Consider the following 17,963-nt stretch of genomic DNA (forward strand, 5'->3'; position numbering starts at 1 on the left):
CCCAAAAATTCGATACATCCTTAAAATATTGTAGCTATTCAAAAGTTGCATGATCACAACAAAAGCAGCCATGGTTTTAACTAAGAAATTGGTTTAATGTGCCTTTTGTTCTTGTTTTTAATTGTTTGTTTGGGTTCTAATCCACTCCACCAACATAGCATCACCTTATCTATCAGTCAGTTGGAATTTCACTTGTTCTGGTGAAAAATTTTTATTTTTTTATTTCCAATTTTATCTGCAAATATGGAATGCAGTCTCTAGCTAGACTACTAATCAATCCCTTAGCTTCATTAATTCACTGCAGTATTTATATTAGCACTGCAGTTTCATCATAAGGAATTTATAAACACAAGAAAAAGGTAACTGCCTTGCAACACTGAGTATTGAAAATCTTAAGTGTCACTTTAAAATTTGCCCAAATCACAAAAACATCACATGCTTTATTGTTTTAGGATTATTCTAATTAAACAAACTTTATTTTAAGTTTAACAACTCAAACACTCTTTGATAATGCCAGTTCCTCAAGTTTCTTACCAAAACACCTTCCAATTATTGTCTGGAACAACAACAGTAGTTTTAATATTCAGTAATTATCTGATAGAATTCTTTCGTTTCCACAAGCAAAAAGTAATTGCTAAAATAGACTAAAACGCCTCCACTGTAATCCCAACTGCTCACTCTGCCCTGAAAGTTCAAACACCAGAATATTATATTGTATTCCCTTTCCCCATCTGACAGTTATGATCCTATTAACTGAGCATAACAACTTGAGTGAGCTTTTGAAAAAGCTAGCAATTAGTACTCCCTCATAAAGAGCAATTCATACTTTTCAATGCTAATTCTGCAATTTCAACCATTTTTCTTTTGAATAAGAGTCTTGCAAGATGCTTCTTTCGCTCAGATAACTACAAAGACATGAATTGTTACACCCTGCAAAATAATGAACATCAGCTGTAAAAACATTTGTAAGTTACATAACATTTCAGCTCAGATCTTCTAATATTCTACAGCGGATTGCATGAGTAAGTACTGTATCATAGCAACAAGGCAATAACAGTGACATGCTGAGGATAAAATACAAAAAGTCTAATTTAAGGAACCGACACAGGGGGGACAGCTTTTTTTTTTTTTTTTTTTGACACTAGCCCCAAGCTGATAGCCAGACTCAAACAGAAGTCAAACTTTTATTTTTCCTCACTACAAACTTAAATATACTCCCAGTTACAAAAGCCCAGCAGTGAGGCGCAGCTAATACAGTGTACTTGTTTGATGCTCAATAAAATTAAGTCTCATTAATGAAATTTCACCTAGAAATTTCAAAAACCAGCAGACAGCATCTGAATACTCCTAAGAGTGGTTAAAACAGACTAAAGACCTAAGGTTAAAAGCAAGTGACAGGAATTTAGACAAAATAATCAAATCACTTATTACCTTCCCTAGAATATCAAAGAAATCCCTGCATTAGCCACCTTTAGTTAGACCTTAGAGTAAGAGATCATCTCTCCTCTGCCACACATCACCAGTCCATTTCATTAGCAACCTGATCTCAATTAGACCTTTTCTCAAGTGAAAAACCTGCCCATTATCTGTTTTGTTACTCTCATTTAAAGCAAAACCAAAGGAAGTATTTTCTTCTACGCATACATCCATCTTCCATACTTATATGGGGAATCATAAAATAAAGACATCTGCAAGAGATGAAAATTATGTGCAACCATGGTAATAAATAAGGTAACAAGAAAGCCAGTTCTGTTATATCAGCACTACCTGTCTTCATGCACTCAATCCCTGCTTGACATATAGCACATTTATCCCAGGAATGTTGTGAGAGGTGCCACAGGAACCATCAAGTGACTTGGGAAAATGTTTGTTGGGTAGCATTCTTAACTTTTTAAAGCCTTATCTTTAACTATCCCAAGTATTATGGAAGCTAAACAACTCTACACCAAAATAAAACCATATTGCAATAGTTTGTTCCAGTTCTATGAATAAAATAAACTGTGCCGCCATAATTGCATCAACACCAGAGCTTTTAACTTTAGTAGTTAAACAACCTGTTACTTTTTAAATTAATTAAATTTCAATTTAACATCTATCAAAATTTATACCATACACCTGAAGTTCAAGATCACCGCTTTTCTTCAAATACACTATATACCATAAGGATCGCAGAAGATAACATAGGTTCAAAGTAGACAGTGGATGCTTCAATAAAATAACCCTGTTGACAGGCTGTATTGGGAGGGGGGGAGGCGGGGGGGGGAGAGTGGAATTAGAAGAAAGAAGCCTGAATTCTATTACCAGCCTGTCCCTGAATTGCTGCACATTGTTGGAAAAGACACTTTAGAAAAATACAGGAGGGAAGGAAATAAAACATGAGGAAGTCTAAAGCAGGAAAGAAAAAAAAAAAAAAAAAAAAGAGGAGCAAAGGCATTTACTTCTATTTGGAAGAGTGTCAAGACACAGCCAAAAAATGGGCTACACACCATCTGATCGAGGTCAAAATGCAATTGCCTCAATGTTATTTTTTAGAGGCTGCTCAACAGACATATGATTTAGGAAATTCTTTAAATCCCCTGTTAACATTCTTTGAAAGGCCAGTTGTCAGTTGATCCAAGATCCTTGGGAAGGTAGTAATGAGATTAAGAATTGGTATTCTGTGGCTGCCTAACATCAGATATGATGGTAGAAAATCCTAAACAAAAATTTCCAACCAATACCATAAAAATTATTGTAAATTATGACCCACCATGGCTCTTTCTAAGGATATTAATTGCCCTGGTCATTTCCATGATAGATGGCAAAATGTTTGTAACTGATGAAAACATTTCTTTTCATCCTTGCAATTCATAATACTGAAATTTTCAACAGACTGTTTCTACTATTTGCAAAAACCTGATCATTACAGACAGTTGCCACAACATCAAAGGATAAAAAGTTACAAACAAGGTGACTTGGAAGTTCTTGAATAGAAGTTACTAAACATTAAAACTGCATGATTTACCGACTTGTCTCTAAAGTGAATGCTTTCAAATTTGTAAGATCACCACTCCAAGTCTGAGCATGGAATATTGAGTTAAAAATTTTTTTTTCAGGGAAGTCCCAAACAAAATATAGATAGGGAAAGAGAGTTCACAATCACAGAGCTATCCTACTAGTCTATAACTGGAGAGACAAACACCACCATATCACTAACTAGGGGACTACAATGCCACCTTCCCACAGTATACTTCTCTCATGTTTACAGGAATTTCTCCTGGACAGAAAAGATAGATACTTCTCCTTTCTCAACAGGATTGTTTACCCAAGACCTCCCGTACAAAGCCAGAGAACCTAACATAATCCTTCCTTCAGTAGCAGGAACCAGAATCTAAGTCTACAAAAACTCTCTCTCAACTATACAAAAAACAAAAAAGTTCAAAAAACTTACTTTCCCTGCCAATACAAAATAAAACCTCTCAAATATTTGCAATAAGTTTCCAATTTTATTTTTTTTTAAGTATCTCTAATTAAACATTTCTACGTTTTCCTGAAAAAGCTACCCCAGGAATATGCAGAAGCCAGAAAAGCAACCATGAAGTTTTCCTCTGGCAGCCTCTTAAAGCAGTTTACGCACAACCTTTTCAAACACTTAGAGGAAAATGACATTATGGAATAAACATTGCATCCCTCCTTAGAGTAAATGAAACCTGGTGGTCAATCCTACACTTCTACAGAATTCCCCGACAAACTGAAATACAGACAAGGATTGACACATGACAAGGACTGCACCATAGTTATGTCATATTTCACAGTGTGAAGTTTAGCATTTAGTCTCTGTTGTCTGATTACATTTATTGTGCTATATGCAGCAGTACTCAACGGTGGCGGGATCTGCTAGAGCAGAAAGAAGCCTTAACACTGACATGAAAAGAGAAGAGAGCACATGTACTATGAGACATCAAGTGTTTAGGTTTGTTTGCTTTTTTGTTTATTTCTTCACATCAGTAAATTAACAACTGTTGTACAACCTGTTCTTTTCAGAGATACTGTTAAGTCTGGAAAGCAGTTAGTCTGGTAAACTCTGCCCTAGCCTACGTAAATCAAGCACAGGGAGTCCTGTTTAACCTAAATTTAAGATTTATTTTTATCCTGGGGAGTTCTTGTGTGCATTATTATTGCAATCTCTCATAGGATGTGGGTGTCAGAGTTTATGTTATAGGCACGGTAAAGCATTGTTAAGAAATGGAATTTTGATGCAATTGACGTTACAACAGGGGACAGACAGAACACGTTTCTGGGTTCTCAGAAGTCAACATCTGCAGCTTGACAGACAGCAAAATAGCTGGCTGACAATGAAAAGGAGAGAGGTCTCTCTCCCCGTTACCCCCTTGCCATTTATTCCTCCCTTCCCCTCCTCTGCTCCCAGTCACATCCATCCTTCAACACTGGCTCTGGAACTCGTCAGACTTTTCTGCAAGCTGCTTTAACTCAATAACATGGCCATATTATTGAGGTTAAATGGCTTCTGGAGGGGCCTGATGTGCATCAGCTCTGGCACAAGATTAGTGATGGGAGCAGAAACTCCTCTTTCAGCTGTAGTGAGCTGTTAAGTTAGCTCACCATCTCATTTGGAACCGTATCATCCAACTATAGAGGTATGAGATAATGTGTAGGTAGGATTTTTCCGTTAACTACTTTTTTAAATAACACATAGTGCTTTTTTGTTTTGGGGTGGATTTTTTTTGTTTGTTGTTGGGGTTTTCGGTAGGTGTTTTGTTCGTTTGTTTGTTTTAAATTGGCTTAAGCTCTTTTTTAAAGAAAGATGTAGCCCATGTAGAAAATCTCACAGTAGAATTGGCTATACTGGTAGTCTATAACATTGTCCAGTAACTTCACACAGCTCTAAGAGAGGTTGCTATGATTCCAGCTTTTGGTAGCTCAACAGCCCAATGGAAACTGGTAGAGCTACTCAGATGAGCACTCGGGCAGCTCCTTAGGTATCCAAGGAATCTCATCATTAGTGTTTCCAGGTTTTCCTCACAGAAAAACTTCGCCACCCTAAGGAATAAGTACCATTTCTTAATAAACTAGTGTAGGTTTTCCCCTCTATGCCCTCCATTCAGAGTTCAACAGCATATATTTTCAAATTACCTGTTAGCCCAAAGTCTACAGCTATTGCTGGAACTCTGGAAGGGGCCAAGTAAATTCCTCTGCATGTTTTCAGTAAACAGAGCTCTGACTTTCCAGGTCAGACAAGGGAGTCAGTTAGAACAACATTATATATCTTAAAAGTTAACCAGGTCCTGAAACAGTAGTAGGTTTGATCGCTAGAGAAGTTTTGGAAGACAACAAAGTAGAATGGTATTCTCAAACATCATGCTAGGAGGGAATTCATACTACACATAGGAGATAACCAAAACAAAGACTTGGCACAGAATTAAAGGCACAGAAGGCACATTGGTCAATACTGTCTAGGACCTGTGTGCTCATATTAACTACTTAACCTCTTCATTTCAGAAATCAAAAGGACTGCAAAATAGCAATCGAGATAATGAGCTGAGCTTCTGCTGTGCTTCTGCTTACAGGTAAACTATTCTGCAGATGGTCATTAGGCAGGACTTGCACTAAGAGATCCACATGAACAATACTTCAAAAATACACTGTGACACCCTACTTGCTCAACTGCCCCTATAGCACGTTTTATCCAAGCTAATATAGACCTTTCTCCAACCAGTTGCACAAAATCAAATTAAAACTGCCAAAAACAACCAACCTGATAAAAATCACACCACTGTCCAAGTGAATCTCCATTTTCTTTTGAAATAGCTAGGAAATCACAAGCTTTGCTTATTAGAATATGCTGGATTTAAAAGTAATTCTGTGATACACGCCAGGGAAGAAAGGGAAGAAGAAAAACAGCAAAAAAACCTTGCAGATTTAGAAGTAAAACTAGATGAGGATAACAATCAACAGTGACTTTTATTCACACACAGCATTGTGGTTTACAAAGTTAGTTACACAGTCTAGGCTATAGATAATTTTATCGTTGTTTACTGAAAGTACTCCTGGAAAGCCACCTTCCATCCAATAACAGACATTGTTTGTTCAGATAGTCTCATCTGCCGCTCCACATGGCCAGCAGTTGACCTTAACAAATCAGTCCAGAAAATCTGAAAAGCCCATGCTGATCTAACATCTGCCACAAATTCTGTGACATGACTCGTTGCAGTGATGGCAAACTGCAAGTGTCTTAGCTAGATTGTTTCTACCATATTCCAAGCTCTCTTATAATCTCATATAGTTAAGAGTTTCCAGCTATGACCATGTTAAATCCCTTGATTTTAATGAAGATTTGAGTCAACTAAGACACTTCAGACAGTAAGAAAGTACCCTGCTGAAGTGTTCATATTAATAGCCCTATTTCCTACTGTCTTATTACAGATGACAATACGCAGTCAGATGCAAAAAGCAATAGAAGTTATTCCCTTGGTGCTCAAAAAGTTAAATAGCAAGACTCTAGTAACCAGGTCTGCCACAATTTACTTCATTTCTACCATACTTTCTCAAAAAGGAGGATTAAAACACCATTGATCCTTTAAACAACCCACCAAACCACTGGAACAGGAACATAAAACACCCTGACAATATTAACAAAATGTACGACATGAACAATACAAATGTTTCCTCAAGAGCACACCACCAGTTCAGAACCTAACTGAAATTCAGCTATGTGCAGCAATAAAAAAAAAGAAAAAAATCCAGAAAAAAATTGCATATGGTTAACTGTACGCAAGTTTTATAGTAAATATAGTATCACTGAAGAAAAGGCAAAGAAGTTTCACTTCTTATACAGCTGAAGTGTATGTTTTCAAAAAACAATTACGCTACTCCTCTTTTATTTAAGACAAGCTTTCTCTCACCAGTCAGCCAACTCGTACATTCATTTATCTTTTTGGCATACACTGCTGCTGTATTTGCTTTCTTCATTTAAAAACCATCAAGCAGTTTTAATGGCTGATCATATGCCAGGATGAGTCTGTCTTTAATATAACCAGAGGCTCCAAGCAGCTTAGTATTCTCTCCTGCATGCAAGACATTAGCCCAAATAATGGTTTCACTGGCTTGACAAAGGTGTAATAGCTCCAGATTATTAAGTAACAGTGACTTTAAAATAATTTAAAATAGGAACCCTGCCTCTTTAAGGAATATAGTGCTAAATTTAAGGGAGATACAACCTATCACAGAATTAACATACACAGCCAGGTCATTAAACTGGGAAAGAAGGGAGAGTAATTGATTTCTGGAAAGGGAAATTGTTTCTCAGAAGATGCGAATACGAATAGATGGCAACCTTTAACTTAAAATTACAAAAGTTGATACAAAGGCCTAAGAATTAAAACTGCTTTCCCAAAACAGGAAATATATGACTTAAATAGCTTTTGTTATACTGAAATGCAACAAAGGTTTTTGTTATGGTAACACATACAGGCTTTCAAGAAGTCCTCCTAACAAGAGGGCAAATAAAGGTCAAGGTAAAGTCCTGGGTATATATACACAGGTCCTCAGGTTACAATGTATTAGCCACAAGCTGAAGCCACAGAGAGGCTGGCACACAACAACTTGTTACTCCTGGTAACTCACTCCTGTGCCAGGAAAATTAACCACCAGGAAGATGCGAGAGACTCTACAGAAAGGGAAAGAGATTACAGATCTCGTTTCTGAGACTGCTGGACCAAAAAGATCAGAAGGGACAATGAGTAGGATGCTGCTTGTTCCTGACACAGGAACTGTTAATTATACTCCTCCCCAAACACCAGGATTTGCTCTTAAAGAAATTCTGTTTATCGAAGTGTAAGTGTTCAATACAATTTTGGATTTTCACATGTTAATTTTGAAGATGTAAAACAACCCCTCAGGTTGTGACAAGGTAGACTCAAGGAACTGTTTCTCACCTACCCTGCTAAGAATTAAAAAATAGGATAATCTGAACAGCTCTGCTCCCTATTTCACACACACACACACCCAGCTGTAGTGCTCTGTACATATATTACCAGGATATAAAGGCAGCTGAAAAGCAGGTGACAAAGTTGTGTGCCACACAGACTCAGTAAACACTTGAGCTCAATACCCATTATACAGTACCATATTAAAAATATTCTCATAGGAACATGAACACTTTGTTTGACCAGAAAACCAAAACAATTTGATTTGCACCTTTTAAGCTTGAAAGGACAGAAACTGTATTTATCATTTGAACAAGTTCCCTTTTTAAGTCAACTGCAAAACTCCTATCTGACTGAAGTTATGGTATTTTATAATCAGTGAGCATTGATAAGGAAGTCGGTCATCAGTGGATCTAGTGTGGGATATTCTTTTTTTAAACCTATCAATTTGTGTTCTTCCCCAATCATTTCTTCACCTTACCTAAAAATAAAATTAATTCTGAGTAAGATGCTAAAGTTGCTCCAGTTTGGCATCACACTAGAAAACGCAAGTCAACACTACAAATCAAGTTTGTTTGTATTTTCCCAGAAACTGAAGAAACACTCACGTCATTTTCACATGGCAAAATCAGCACTGAGTGCAATATAAAAATACCTTTTATTTGAAACCAAGGGGTAGCTGTTAAACATTATTTCACAAAGTACAGAAGCTCATTTTGCAGTTAACGTAACACTTAGCTATATTAAACTCATGAAGGGGATGTATAGGGGAGTAATTTAATAGGAAATCTGTGCCAGAGGAAACATGTAATCTAGCTTTTCAAAAGCCAAGGAAAAAACTCCTCTTCCCTTTGAATGCCTGTGCAAATCTGGGTGGAAGTTACAAGTATTGGATTAATTCCTTGGATAAATATATACTTTACGTATCAGCTAAACCAGTGTTTCTTAATTTTCAAAGTTTCCTCAGACAAGTAAGAAAATGCGATACTTTATAATGATAAGTGTTACAGTAGGAAGAGCAAGATTAAATTAGGCTGGAAAGATAGGTGAAATCCTGGTTCTACTGCATTCAATGACCTAACACCCACTGACCTCAATGGGAACAGATCATCCTGAGCAAATGAATATTCAAGCACTTGCAGGTTCTCTTTACACACTTCACTTAAATTAAGCATTTAGTCTCATAAATAAAAAGTTGAGATACTTTTTTTCATCAATTTTAACCAGACTCAAACAGTTATGTTCTTTCTAACAAGAACTGTAAACATCAAGTGTTCAGTAATGAAGGATCCTACACTTAAGTATATTCCCATTTGGCAAAGTCTCTTGGCTATTTTTAAACTCAATTTACACCATTTTGATGTACTGAGTTTACTTTGCTCCTGCTTCCTACTCTTAAGGGAAAATACACAGAAATATAAACTACCAAACCTTGTACTTCCTGACTGTACTGTGGGACCCAGCCTAGACCCTCTCTAGGGGGTTCTGACATTTGCATCTTAATTTTTCATCTCAAAATAATGACTGCTTTCCTATAGAATCCAACAATGCTGAAATGAACAAATTTCACATATATAATTCAAAACCAAAGTTCAAGTCTCATCATTTGTTACTGTTACATACATGTGGAACCAAGATTTATGCTGCTTAACAGGACTTCAGTCTTACATGTATATTTTAAGTAAGCATCGAATTTTTAATTAAAAACATCATACACTTTTGAAAAGCTTTGCCCAATTACACTAATTTGAAACTTTTAATTTTTTAAAACCCATTTTATTCCTCCACAATTTCCCATGGAATTTTACTAGGGAAGAAATTAATAAAATAAAAGCCATGCTTTTATTTTATTAAGGACCAGCCATCTACAGAAACAAAGTGACCTATTAAATCACTTCTAAAAGTCCACTTGTTTATGCAGTGATGCCCCCTGCTAATTCTCAAATACAGCAATCGCAGAAATAAAGCTGTTCCCCCCTTTCCCCCTTTATATTCAGACAAATTGCAGTCTTTTTATTCCTGCTCTTCTTCAGATCAGTCTTTCTGGCTCATGCTATACTGTCCTTCCCTAAATTCACTCAGTCCACCTGCTCTTTCAGTTCTTCTAAGAAAATCTGCTGTGCTGCTTTCATCTCTGTTGTCCAGAGCTTGTCAAGTCTCCCAAGTGCGTGATGGTCTCAGATACAAACTTTTAATTGGTAATTTGAAAAAGCAAACTTGTATAACATATTGAAAGTTTTCCTGTCATGGTAGGGAGTAGCTTTAATGCCTTTAATTGTCAAGGGTTTAAAAATCACAATAATTAGAACATCTTCCTTTTGCAGCACTATTCTTGAATATACACTTGCAAATTTAATTTTTGTTGTTACTTGCACCTTGACCTCCCAGCTCTGCAGCAAAACTCATATTTCTCTTCTAAACCCTGTCATACCAAAGAAGCTGACAAAAACTACTAATTTCACCAAAGCTTTGCTTGGTAAGATAGTGAGAAACAATGGCAAAGAGAGGAAACTTGAGATGAGAATGAGACAGAAGTCTTTTCCCAATGGTAGCCAGGCAACACAACACAACAGCACAATGTTTAAAAAAAAAAAAAAAAAAAAATCTATAGCCTTTTCCCTTCACCGTATTCATAGCAGCCACACATGCTAAAACTTTAGCAGGCTACAGGTCACCCACAATTCTTACTAGACTGTTGTCTCTTCCCATAGCCTCCATACCCTTAAAACCCTAAGGCCTAGTATGCCGCATCTACATTTCACCAGCCTTTCTCAGCTTTGCTCCAGCCCCCCCAAAACATATAGTAGTCAGAAGCAATACTACTAAACACAATGATTGAGAGTGAATTTCATGCTCTAATCATGGTCACTGCAGTTACGTTCTCCTCATTTTTACATACTCGAGTAAAGACTCATTTGATGAACCAACTAATCTGTAATTAATTCCCAATATGCAGAACAAAACCTCGTGAAGTTTCAGGAAGATCAAGGGACTTTCAAAAACCATGGTTGCAATGAAAAACTATGAAGAAACCAGAAGAGAGTATGATAAGAAACATTTCCAGAAAGTTTCAAAGCCAACAGGAGTGCTGAGATGCTAAACACTGAGCTTACCACAGCTACTGGAGAGGAGCTAGCTTCTGCGCTCTCTTCCCACTTAAGCTTTTCTAATCAGCCCACCACTTCCATGCTGTCCCCCCACCTGTAACACACTTCTAGGTTCTTGCTTGTAGAAAAACACATTACAAGTTTTCTATACACTTAGTTGCCATGCCTAGCACTATTAAAGACAAGAAAACCAGAGAAAAGCCACGCATTGTAGCCTCACAGAGCGTAACAGATGAGAGTAGCATAGCAGATACTGAATCACCAGTCTTGCTACTGAACTACAACAGCTTCTGAGCACGTCTTAGAATTTGGACCAAATTAGAGTTTTCATGTGCTAAGCTCCAAAGTACAGCAGACATTAAACCTGAAGACAGTTTGTTGTTTTTTTTTTTTAAATATTGACAATATATAATTTATTTTTACTCTAGTCTTATAGGCAGTTTGAACTGGTTTTGCTGAAACTAAGAAAATTAGCCTGAGGAACAGTTCCAAATAAAACTGTCCATACTTGGCATGGAAAACTTCAGTCCAAACAGTTCAGCAATGCTGTAAGCAGCTGAGAATAAGGTCTTGTGAAGGAAAATTGTAGGCGACCTTAACTATGATGAGCTCTGCCTTTAAGTCAAAAGTATACTATGAAATAGGCATGTTGTAGACAACATACTTCATTGGCCACAAACTCACCAAAACTTAACAGAAACAAGTTCAGTGACTCTGATAAAAATCAATGATTCATACATTAAAAAGCTGTCACTGTCAGTCCAGTTTCTACTACAACATTTTGCCAAGGCAGTCTTATACAACACACATTATTTACTATCTATTCATCTAGTTAGGCTGTGGTTCCAACCTTCAAAATCCACACACTGTTATGAGACTATAAATACAATTTTAGCCTGCTAGATTAAAACAGGAGTCAGGACTACAATAGCATAGAAGCCAAATTTTATACCCTTCCCAAGGGAAGTGTCTTTTTTTCATAAGAACACAACACATATCCCTTCTGTGCTTAAACCGATTTTAATCTGTCTAGAACTATTGACATGACACCTTTTCAAAAGCACTAGATGATTTTAAGATAGATTATTAAAAATAAAAAAAAGCAAAATCTGTAGACTGAAGCAATCTTCTTTTGATCAGAGAGCCTGGAGCAATAACTCCATTTGTATTTTCTACAGCAACTAACATTAAACTCAGCACCTGCAAAACTAATATCTGACTGAACTAGAAAGCAACAAATATGGAAAAAGAAATATGATACTAAGCTGGCACACAGAAGATGTGAAAGATTTAAATAGAAAAGTTCATGTGAAGACTGTCAATAGGCTCTATATTTAGGAGTTGCTCTTGATGGAAGTATATTCTAAGACCAAAAATTCAAGTCTAAGGATAAAAAAAGGTCAATTTGTTAAGAACTAAAGACTAAATGTTCTACTCCATAAACTAGGAACAGTTCCTTAATATAGAAAAAAAAAAATTAAACAGCTCATTTTTCATAGAACTACATTAGAATACAAAAAAAAACAACTTAAAGATTCTTTAGATATTATAGGTTGTCTATTTCTCCAGATTGTAACTTCACTAAACAGAAATTTTGACTACTTTATAGTGTGCTCTGCTGAGACTATATATTAGAGTTAAACCTAAATTCCTCACAGAACATCCTCATTCTTGATCTGAAATAAAGATTATCTCGTTTAAGGAAAAACTCACCCAAGAAGAACAGTTGCAAGGGATGTTGAATACCAAACGTATAGGATGGGAGACTACAGAAGAGGCAATAACAATGAATCATGAGGGATACAAAAAAAAGTGCTAATCTGAGACAGAAAACTGTCATTTCACTTACAAATATTTATTAAGACTGTAGTAAAAGTAAACCATTCTAAAATTTTTGAAGGACCTTTTCCTTTTGGGAGCAAAGGCAACTTAATATGAGAATTCCTCTCAGTGGTTTTAAACTCCACTTATTTTTGTCACTCTGAAGCACACACTATATGACTCAAAACATTTAAAGTTTGAGGCTTGAACTGACCCTGACAGATTTAATAACATTAAAATTTTATCCATAAGCAAGCTTACTAGGCCTTCCTGTAACACTTCCACAAAAGCTTAGCTTGAACACAGCACCTGGTTCTCAGTCAAAACCAAGCTCTCTCTCAAGGGTTTAAGTGAAAAAAAATACAATTATTAACACCTATTTTTAGACCCCATATTTGAATGTTGAGACTAGACACTGGAAGGTCTTCTTAAAAATGTCTTATTCCCGTATACTTCACTGCTGTGACTCTCATCCCCACAGAGTTTGTAATAATCATTGCTAGCCTATGGTTGAAAGACTTTTGGACCACTTTCCAGTTCTTCTGCTCTAAGGGCTGGAGCCTTCTCTGTGGGGAGACAGTTTAACTTGGAAGCGAATACTAAGATTTTTTTTTTCCATAGATTTATTCTCTGAGCATGATATAGGAAATAAGCCTGTGATGACATGCACTTTCCCAATGGATAATTCGCTACTGAGAAGATCACAGAAAGGCATCAGGAAATGTTTATTCATTCCAGCTGCACTTGACATGTTTGGTACACAGGGAAAAAAAAGTATATTTGCTTTACAACCTGACAGATCACATTAACTGTGCTAAATAAAAGGAATGAGTTGTGTTTTCTATTCACCATTTACCACCTGTATTTTTACATGCTTTTTCAACAAAAAAATGACAAAAACAACCGTGCATACTTTTACTGTAGTAGTCAGACCAAGGTTCCAAGGTCAAATTGTACCTCTTTTTGAAAAAATGAAGGTACCTGCATGTGCTATTGCAGTCTTTTAAAATGACTTGCTATTGAGACAAAATTACCACTTCTTAAGATGTTAAAAATAACACTTCCTTTGCCATATTTCTTTAAAGTCATGCTCAGAATTGTCCATGAAGTGATAAAATCCTGCTGTTAACCAGCACATTATTTTGGCTGCAGATTTTTCCCCAGTATTTTCATTATGTAAACTATAAAGTAACAAAATGAAAAGGAGATTGGGGGTGGGGGGGTAAATTCAATTTCTAACAGGTTTAGCAAGCGCTTTTTCTCTTTCTTTTTAATACAGTCACTGGGTCTTCAGTATTTGTTAGTCATCTTTTAAATAATACAGTAAAATGGACACTCTCCTGAATAAGAAACACATCAGAAACCTGCTAACTTAACTGAAGAATACATTACAAACTCATTTTATGTATCCTGACAACAGTCAGTTTTGATAAGCTTTCATCTAAAAATGACAGATATCATCACATTAACATTCAGGTTATTTTTGTGTATGACAACACGCAATCTTGCTGCCCCTCCTCTCAATTCCACTCCCCCAACAAAATCTCTGAAGTGAAGAGCACCTACTATTTCGACTGTTACCTACTATTTACAGACATATTTTTTCTCCTAGTAGCGATACAACATGCAGCCAAATTAAGGAATTTTGGTAGTACAAAGCAGCAGTTAACTCCAGAAATATGTATTTTTAAGATTATCTGTCTACAGGCTTTCAAACAACACAGCTAGGAAAGAGTGTTACACAATCTGATCTGGCCATTTCAGTGGCAAACAAACAACTGTCCCTAGATAAAACAAAAAAAAAGCCCACAACACTATCTACCCAAAAAGATACTTTTTAAAGTGGACAGGTAATTTTTATTCCTCTTCTGGAACATTTCTCCTTCCAGTAAAACAGATGCAAGTACTTTAGGCCAGTCTGACAAACCTATTAGGGCATTTTAGAACATTGTTTATTCTTATTTTAGAATATTTTTTCTTAAAAGCGATGAAACAAGACAGTAACTATACACAAGACAAAATATTTTACAGCAGCATAATACCAAACTGCTTTTTCATCTACAAAACACTACTTTTCTCCCAATACAAGCTTCAAACACCTCAGATTTAACCATTTATTTGAAGATATCTGGAAAAGCAAAAAGTCTTAATCCAATTTCGTAAGCGTATGTTGAGCACCCTTAGGCATCAGTATAACGACTGTACTTTCCTTTTTCAGCTCCTCCCTAGGAACACTGGCTACTACTCTGTAGGTGATACTACACTGGCAGCATGACAACTATTACTGAACTCCATATTGACTTTAAAGAATAAAGCAAAGCTTCACCTTCCCAAGGCGTATGTGATTAGAACAAGAAGTTTTACAAAACTATACTTTTATAGACAGAGCAAGCACTATCTTTCTAGACTTTTTTTGGTTCGGGGGCAGGGGAGGTTCAAAAGAGGGAGTCTCAAGCAAATGGAAAGAAATCCTATGTCCATAGCTATGTTCAAGACAAACCTATCATCACAAACCCAAGGGAGAAAACACACAGAAGAGTGCTGCCCAGCTTTCTGCTAACTGGCTAGTTGGGATACTATAATTCACAAAAGTATATTTTGCCCCCAGTTTTATGTTCTGAAGCAGGCGTAGAGGGCAAATCTTCAAATTTATTTCATAAAGACAGATGTGATTTTCCTTAAAGAATTTACAGCAATTCAAACTACTATAAAACTCTGCATAACTGAAGAAATTCCTCTGATAGTTTATGGCCTCAAATTTCTGAGCTGAGCTGCTGATGCCATGCAGAATTTCTCTGTTAAAAGATATAAAACCACACTCACAAAACTACAAGAACTAGTCATAGAGAGTTAAAAATTTAATATTAAATTCCCAGCTCAAAGAATGTAAACTTGGACATTTTGCTGATTTAAGCTGGAATTACTCCCTGCATTAAGTATGTATGTTTAACTGTTTGCTAGATCAGGACTCAAACTTTCTGAAGTCTGCCACCTATGTGCAATATTTACCAAGTGCTTTTACAAGGTCTCAAGTGTGGTTTTACAAAAGTGATCTCCGAGAAAAATATACTGTCTAAACAGCATGTGAATAGCAGAAACTAAATCTTGATTTCAAACAAATTATTCTGGTTATAAATCCCTCAAGCCAAGCTAGCGTACCAAGAGAGGACACAACTTCACAAAGAAAGCCCAAAACAAGCAGCAAGAACACCCCTGCTATTGTTAAAAGTAACACCCAAAGCCACTGCAACAAACACGCTAAAAAAAAAACCCTAAACACTCCCCTTGTTACTCTCCTGCCCAAGCTTATTTGCACTTAACATTTCTGCCAGTTTTATGGTTCATGTACATCTGCCAGGCAAGAGTAGGGAAAAAAAATTGTTTTGAAATACTACAGACATGACCATAAAAATCAAACAGAAAAAAAAAGTACTTCATATCTAGGAATATGTTTAAGTTTGCTGCATGCATTCAAATTTTGGATATTTGCCGCAACTCAAAGATTTCTTCCACCATCATTATGATGCAGCTTCAAAAACGTTAAGACTTTAACAGTAATGAAAGTAAAATTAATATCCTGGGTCATGTTAGAGTAATACCTGTCCCTTATTTTTCTGGTCCCTGTCAAATACTTTAATAACAAGTTCATATTCTCTGCCTAATAACTACTTTTGTAATTTTTAAAAGAACCACCACACAGAAATTTATTTTCCTGTCCAAAGGTGTTGGAAGCTTGCAATTAACTTTCAAAAATTAACACTTTTGTAATCTAACGAACTGAGCCTTTTCAGATTTCAGCTCCAGTACAAAGGATAAAACCTTCACTATCTATTTTAATGTCAACGATGCCAGCATCTACGATTTTCATTCACTTGTGTGCGTTCGGACACAGCGGTAAGCAGGAGGTCTCTCTGAGGCAACTCCTGATCATTAAAACAAGACAGGCAAAACGTCATTCAAACACTGTCCAAAAGTGATGGGAAGGAACCACTAAGCCAAACGCAAACTCTCTCCGGTAACTCAGGATATTATGCCACAGGCACAGAGTTCCTCTTTGCAAAATCCCCCCGTGGGAGGAGCCACCGCTCGCTCCTAGGTTGGTTTCAGCACTCAACTCCCTGCACTCCTCCACTCAACTTACCGTCTACATTTTCCGCCGTAAGCTCTCAAAAAGCACACCTGCCGGCCCAACACTTACTCCTAAGTTACCCAGAAGAGGGGTGGCGAGTTAGAGGAGCCAGTCCCCGGGGCAGCAAACGAGAACCGACCTTGCAGGACGCTCGTTTACCCGGGCAGAGAAAGCCAGCCCATCCGCACACCGAATTCCTCCTGCCAGGGTCCCTGCCTGGAAAGCAGCGGGAGCGGAGGGAGGACACGGCTAAAGGGCAGAGGGTGCGGGGAAGGAGAGACGGCAGGACAGGCGGCGACGGGGCAGCGCGGGACACGCAAAGCGGTGTCACAAGAGGCAGCCCCGGGCGGCCCAGAGTACCGGCACCTGTAGCCGGGGGGCCGGGGCGTGCAGGAGGAGGAGGAGGGAGCGGGGGGTTAGAAGAGGGACAGAGAAGTACCTTTGAGCTGGGGCAGCGGCGAGAGCTCCACCTGGCTGCTCTGGCTGCGGAACTGCGAGGAGCCCTGCGAGCGCTTCTGCCTCTGAGCCTTGCGCACCGATTTCCGTGTGAAGCCATCCACTTTCTCCGCGGCAGAGATGGCCGCCGACATGGCTGGGCGGTGAGGCGGCGCGGGGGGACGTCGCTCTCCAGAAGCATATATTAAAGCGGAGGGAGAAGCGGGCGGGCAAAAAAGGGGCTTACAAAAAAAAAAAAAAAAAAAAAAAAAACCCAAAACCAAACAAAACAACACCCCTCACTCCCCCCCCCCCAAAAAAAAAAAAAAAACAAAACACCACCAAAAACTAAGTCCTCACGCCTGCCCGCGCACACACACACCCCGACGGGACGAGGGGAGAAGACTGGCGTCCGAGCGGCGGTGCCGGCGCGGGCTGCCGGGCGCTGGGGAGGCTCCTGGGTGCGGGCTGCCTCCCCGCTCCTCAGTTCCTGCTTCCCTCGCAGCTTCCTCCCCGCGCGGAGCCGGCTGCCGGGGAGGCGGGGGA

General features: G+C 37.9%; 1 protein-coding gene across 2 annotated transcripts in view; it reads right to left on the reverse strand.

Moving 5' to 3' along the window:
* The window catches only part of PPP2R5A (protein phosphatase 2 regulatory subunit B'alpha), a 44,471-nt gene extending 26,771 nt beyond the window's left edge, over window positions 1-17,700 (reverse strand). For both annotated transcript variants that reach the window (XM_082480372.1, XM_082480371.1), the window contains exon 1: window positions 17,422-17,700. In XM_082480372.1, the coding sequence (XP_082336498.1) occupies window positions 17,422-17,572 (151 nt within the window). In that variant the 5' untranslated portion in view covers window positions 17,573-17,700. The remainder of the gene's footprint in view (window positions 1-17,421) is intronic.
* Between the last annotated feature and the right edge of the window lie 263 nt (window positions 17,701-17,963).

The sequence above is a fragment of the Vanellus vanellus genome (genome assembly GCF_965231255.1).
Source record: "Vanellus vanellus genome assembly, chromosome: 3".
Taxonomy (NCBI): domain Eukaryota; kingdom Metazoa; phylum Chordata; class Aves; order Charadriiformes; family Charadriidae; genus Vanellus; species Vanellus vanellus.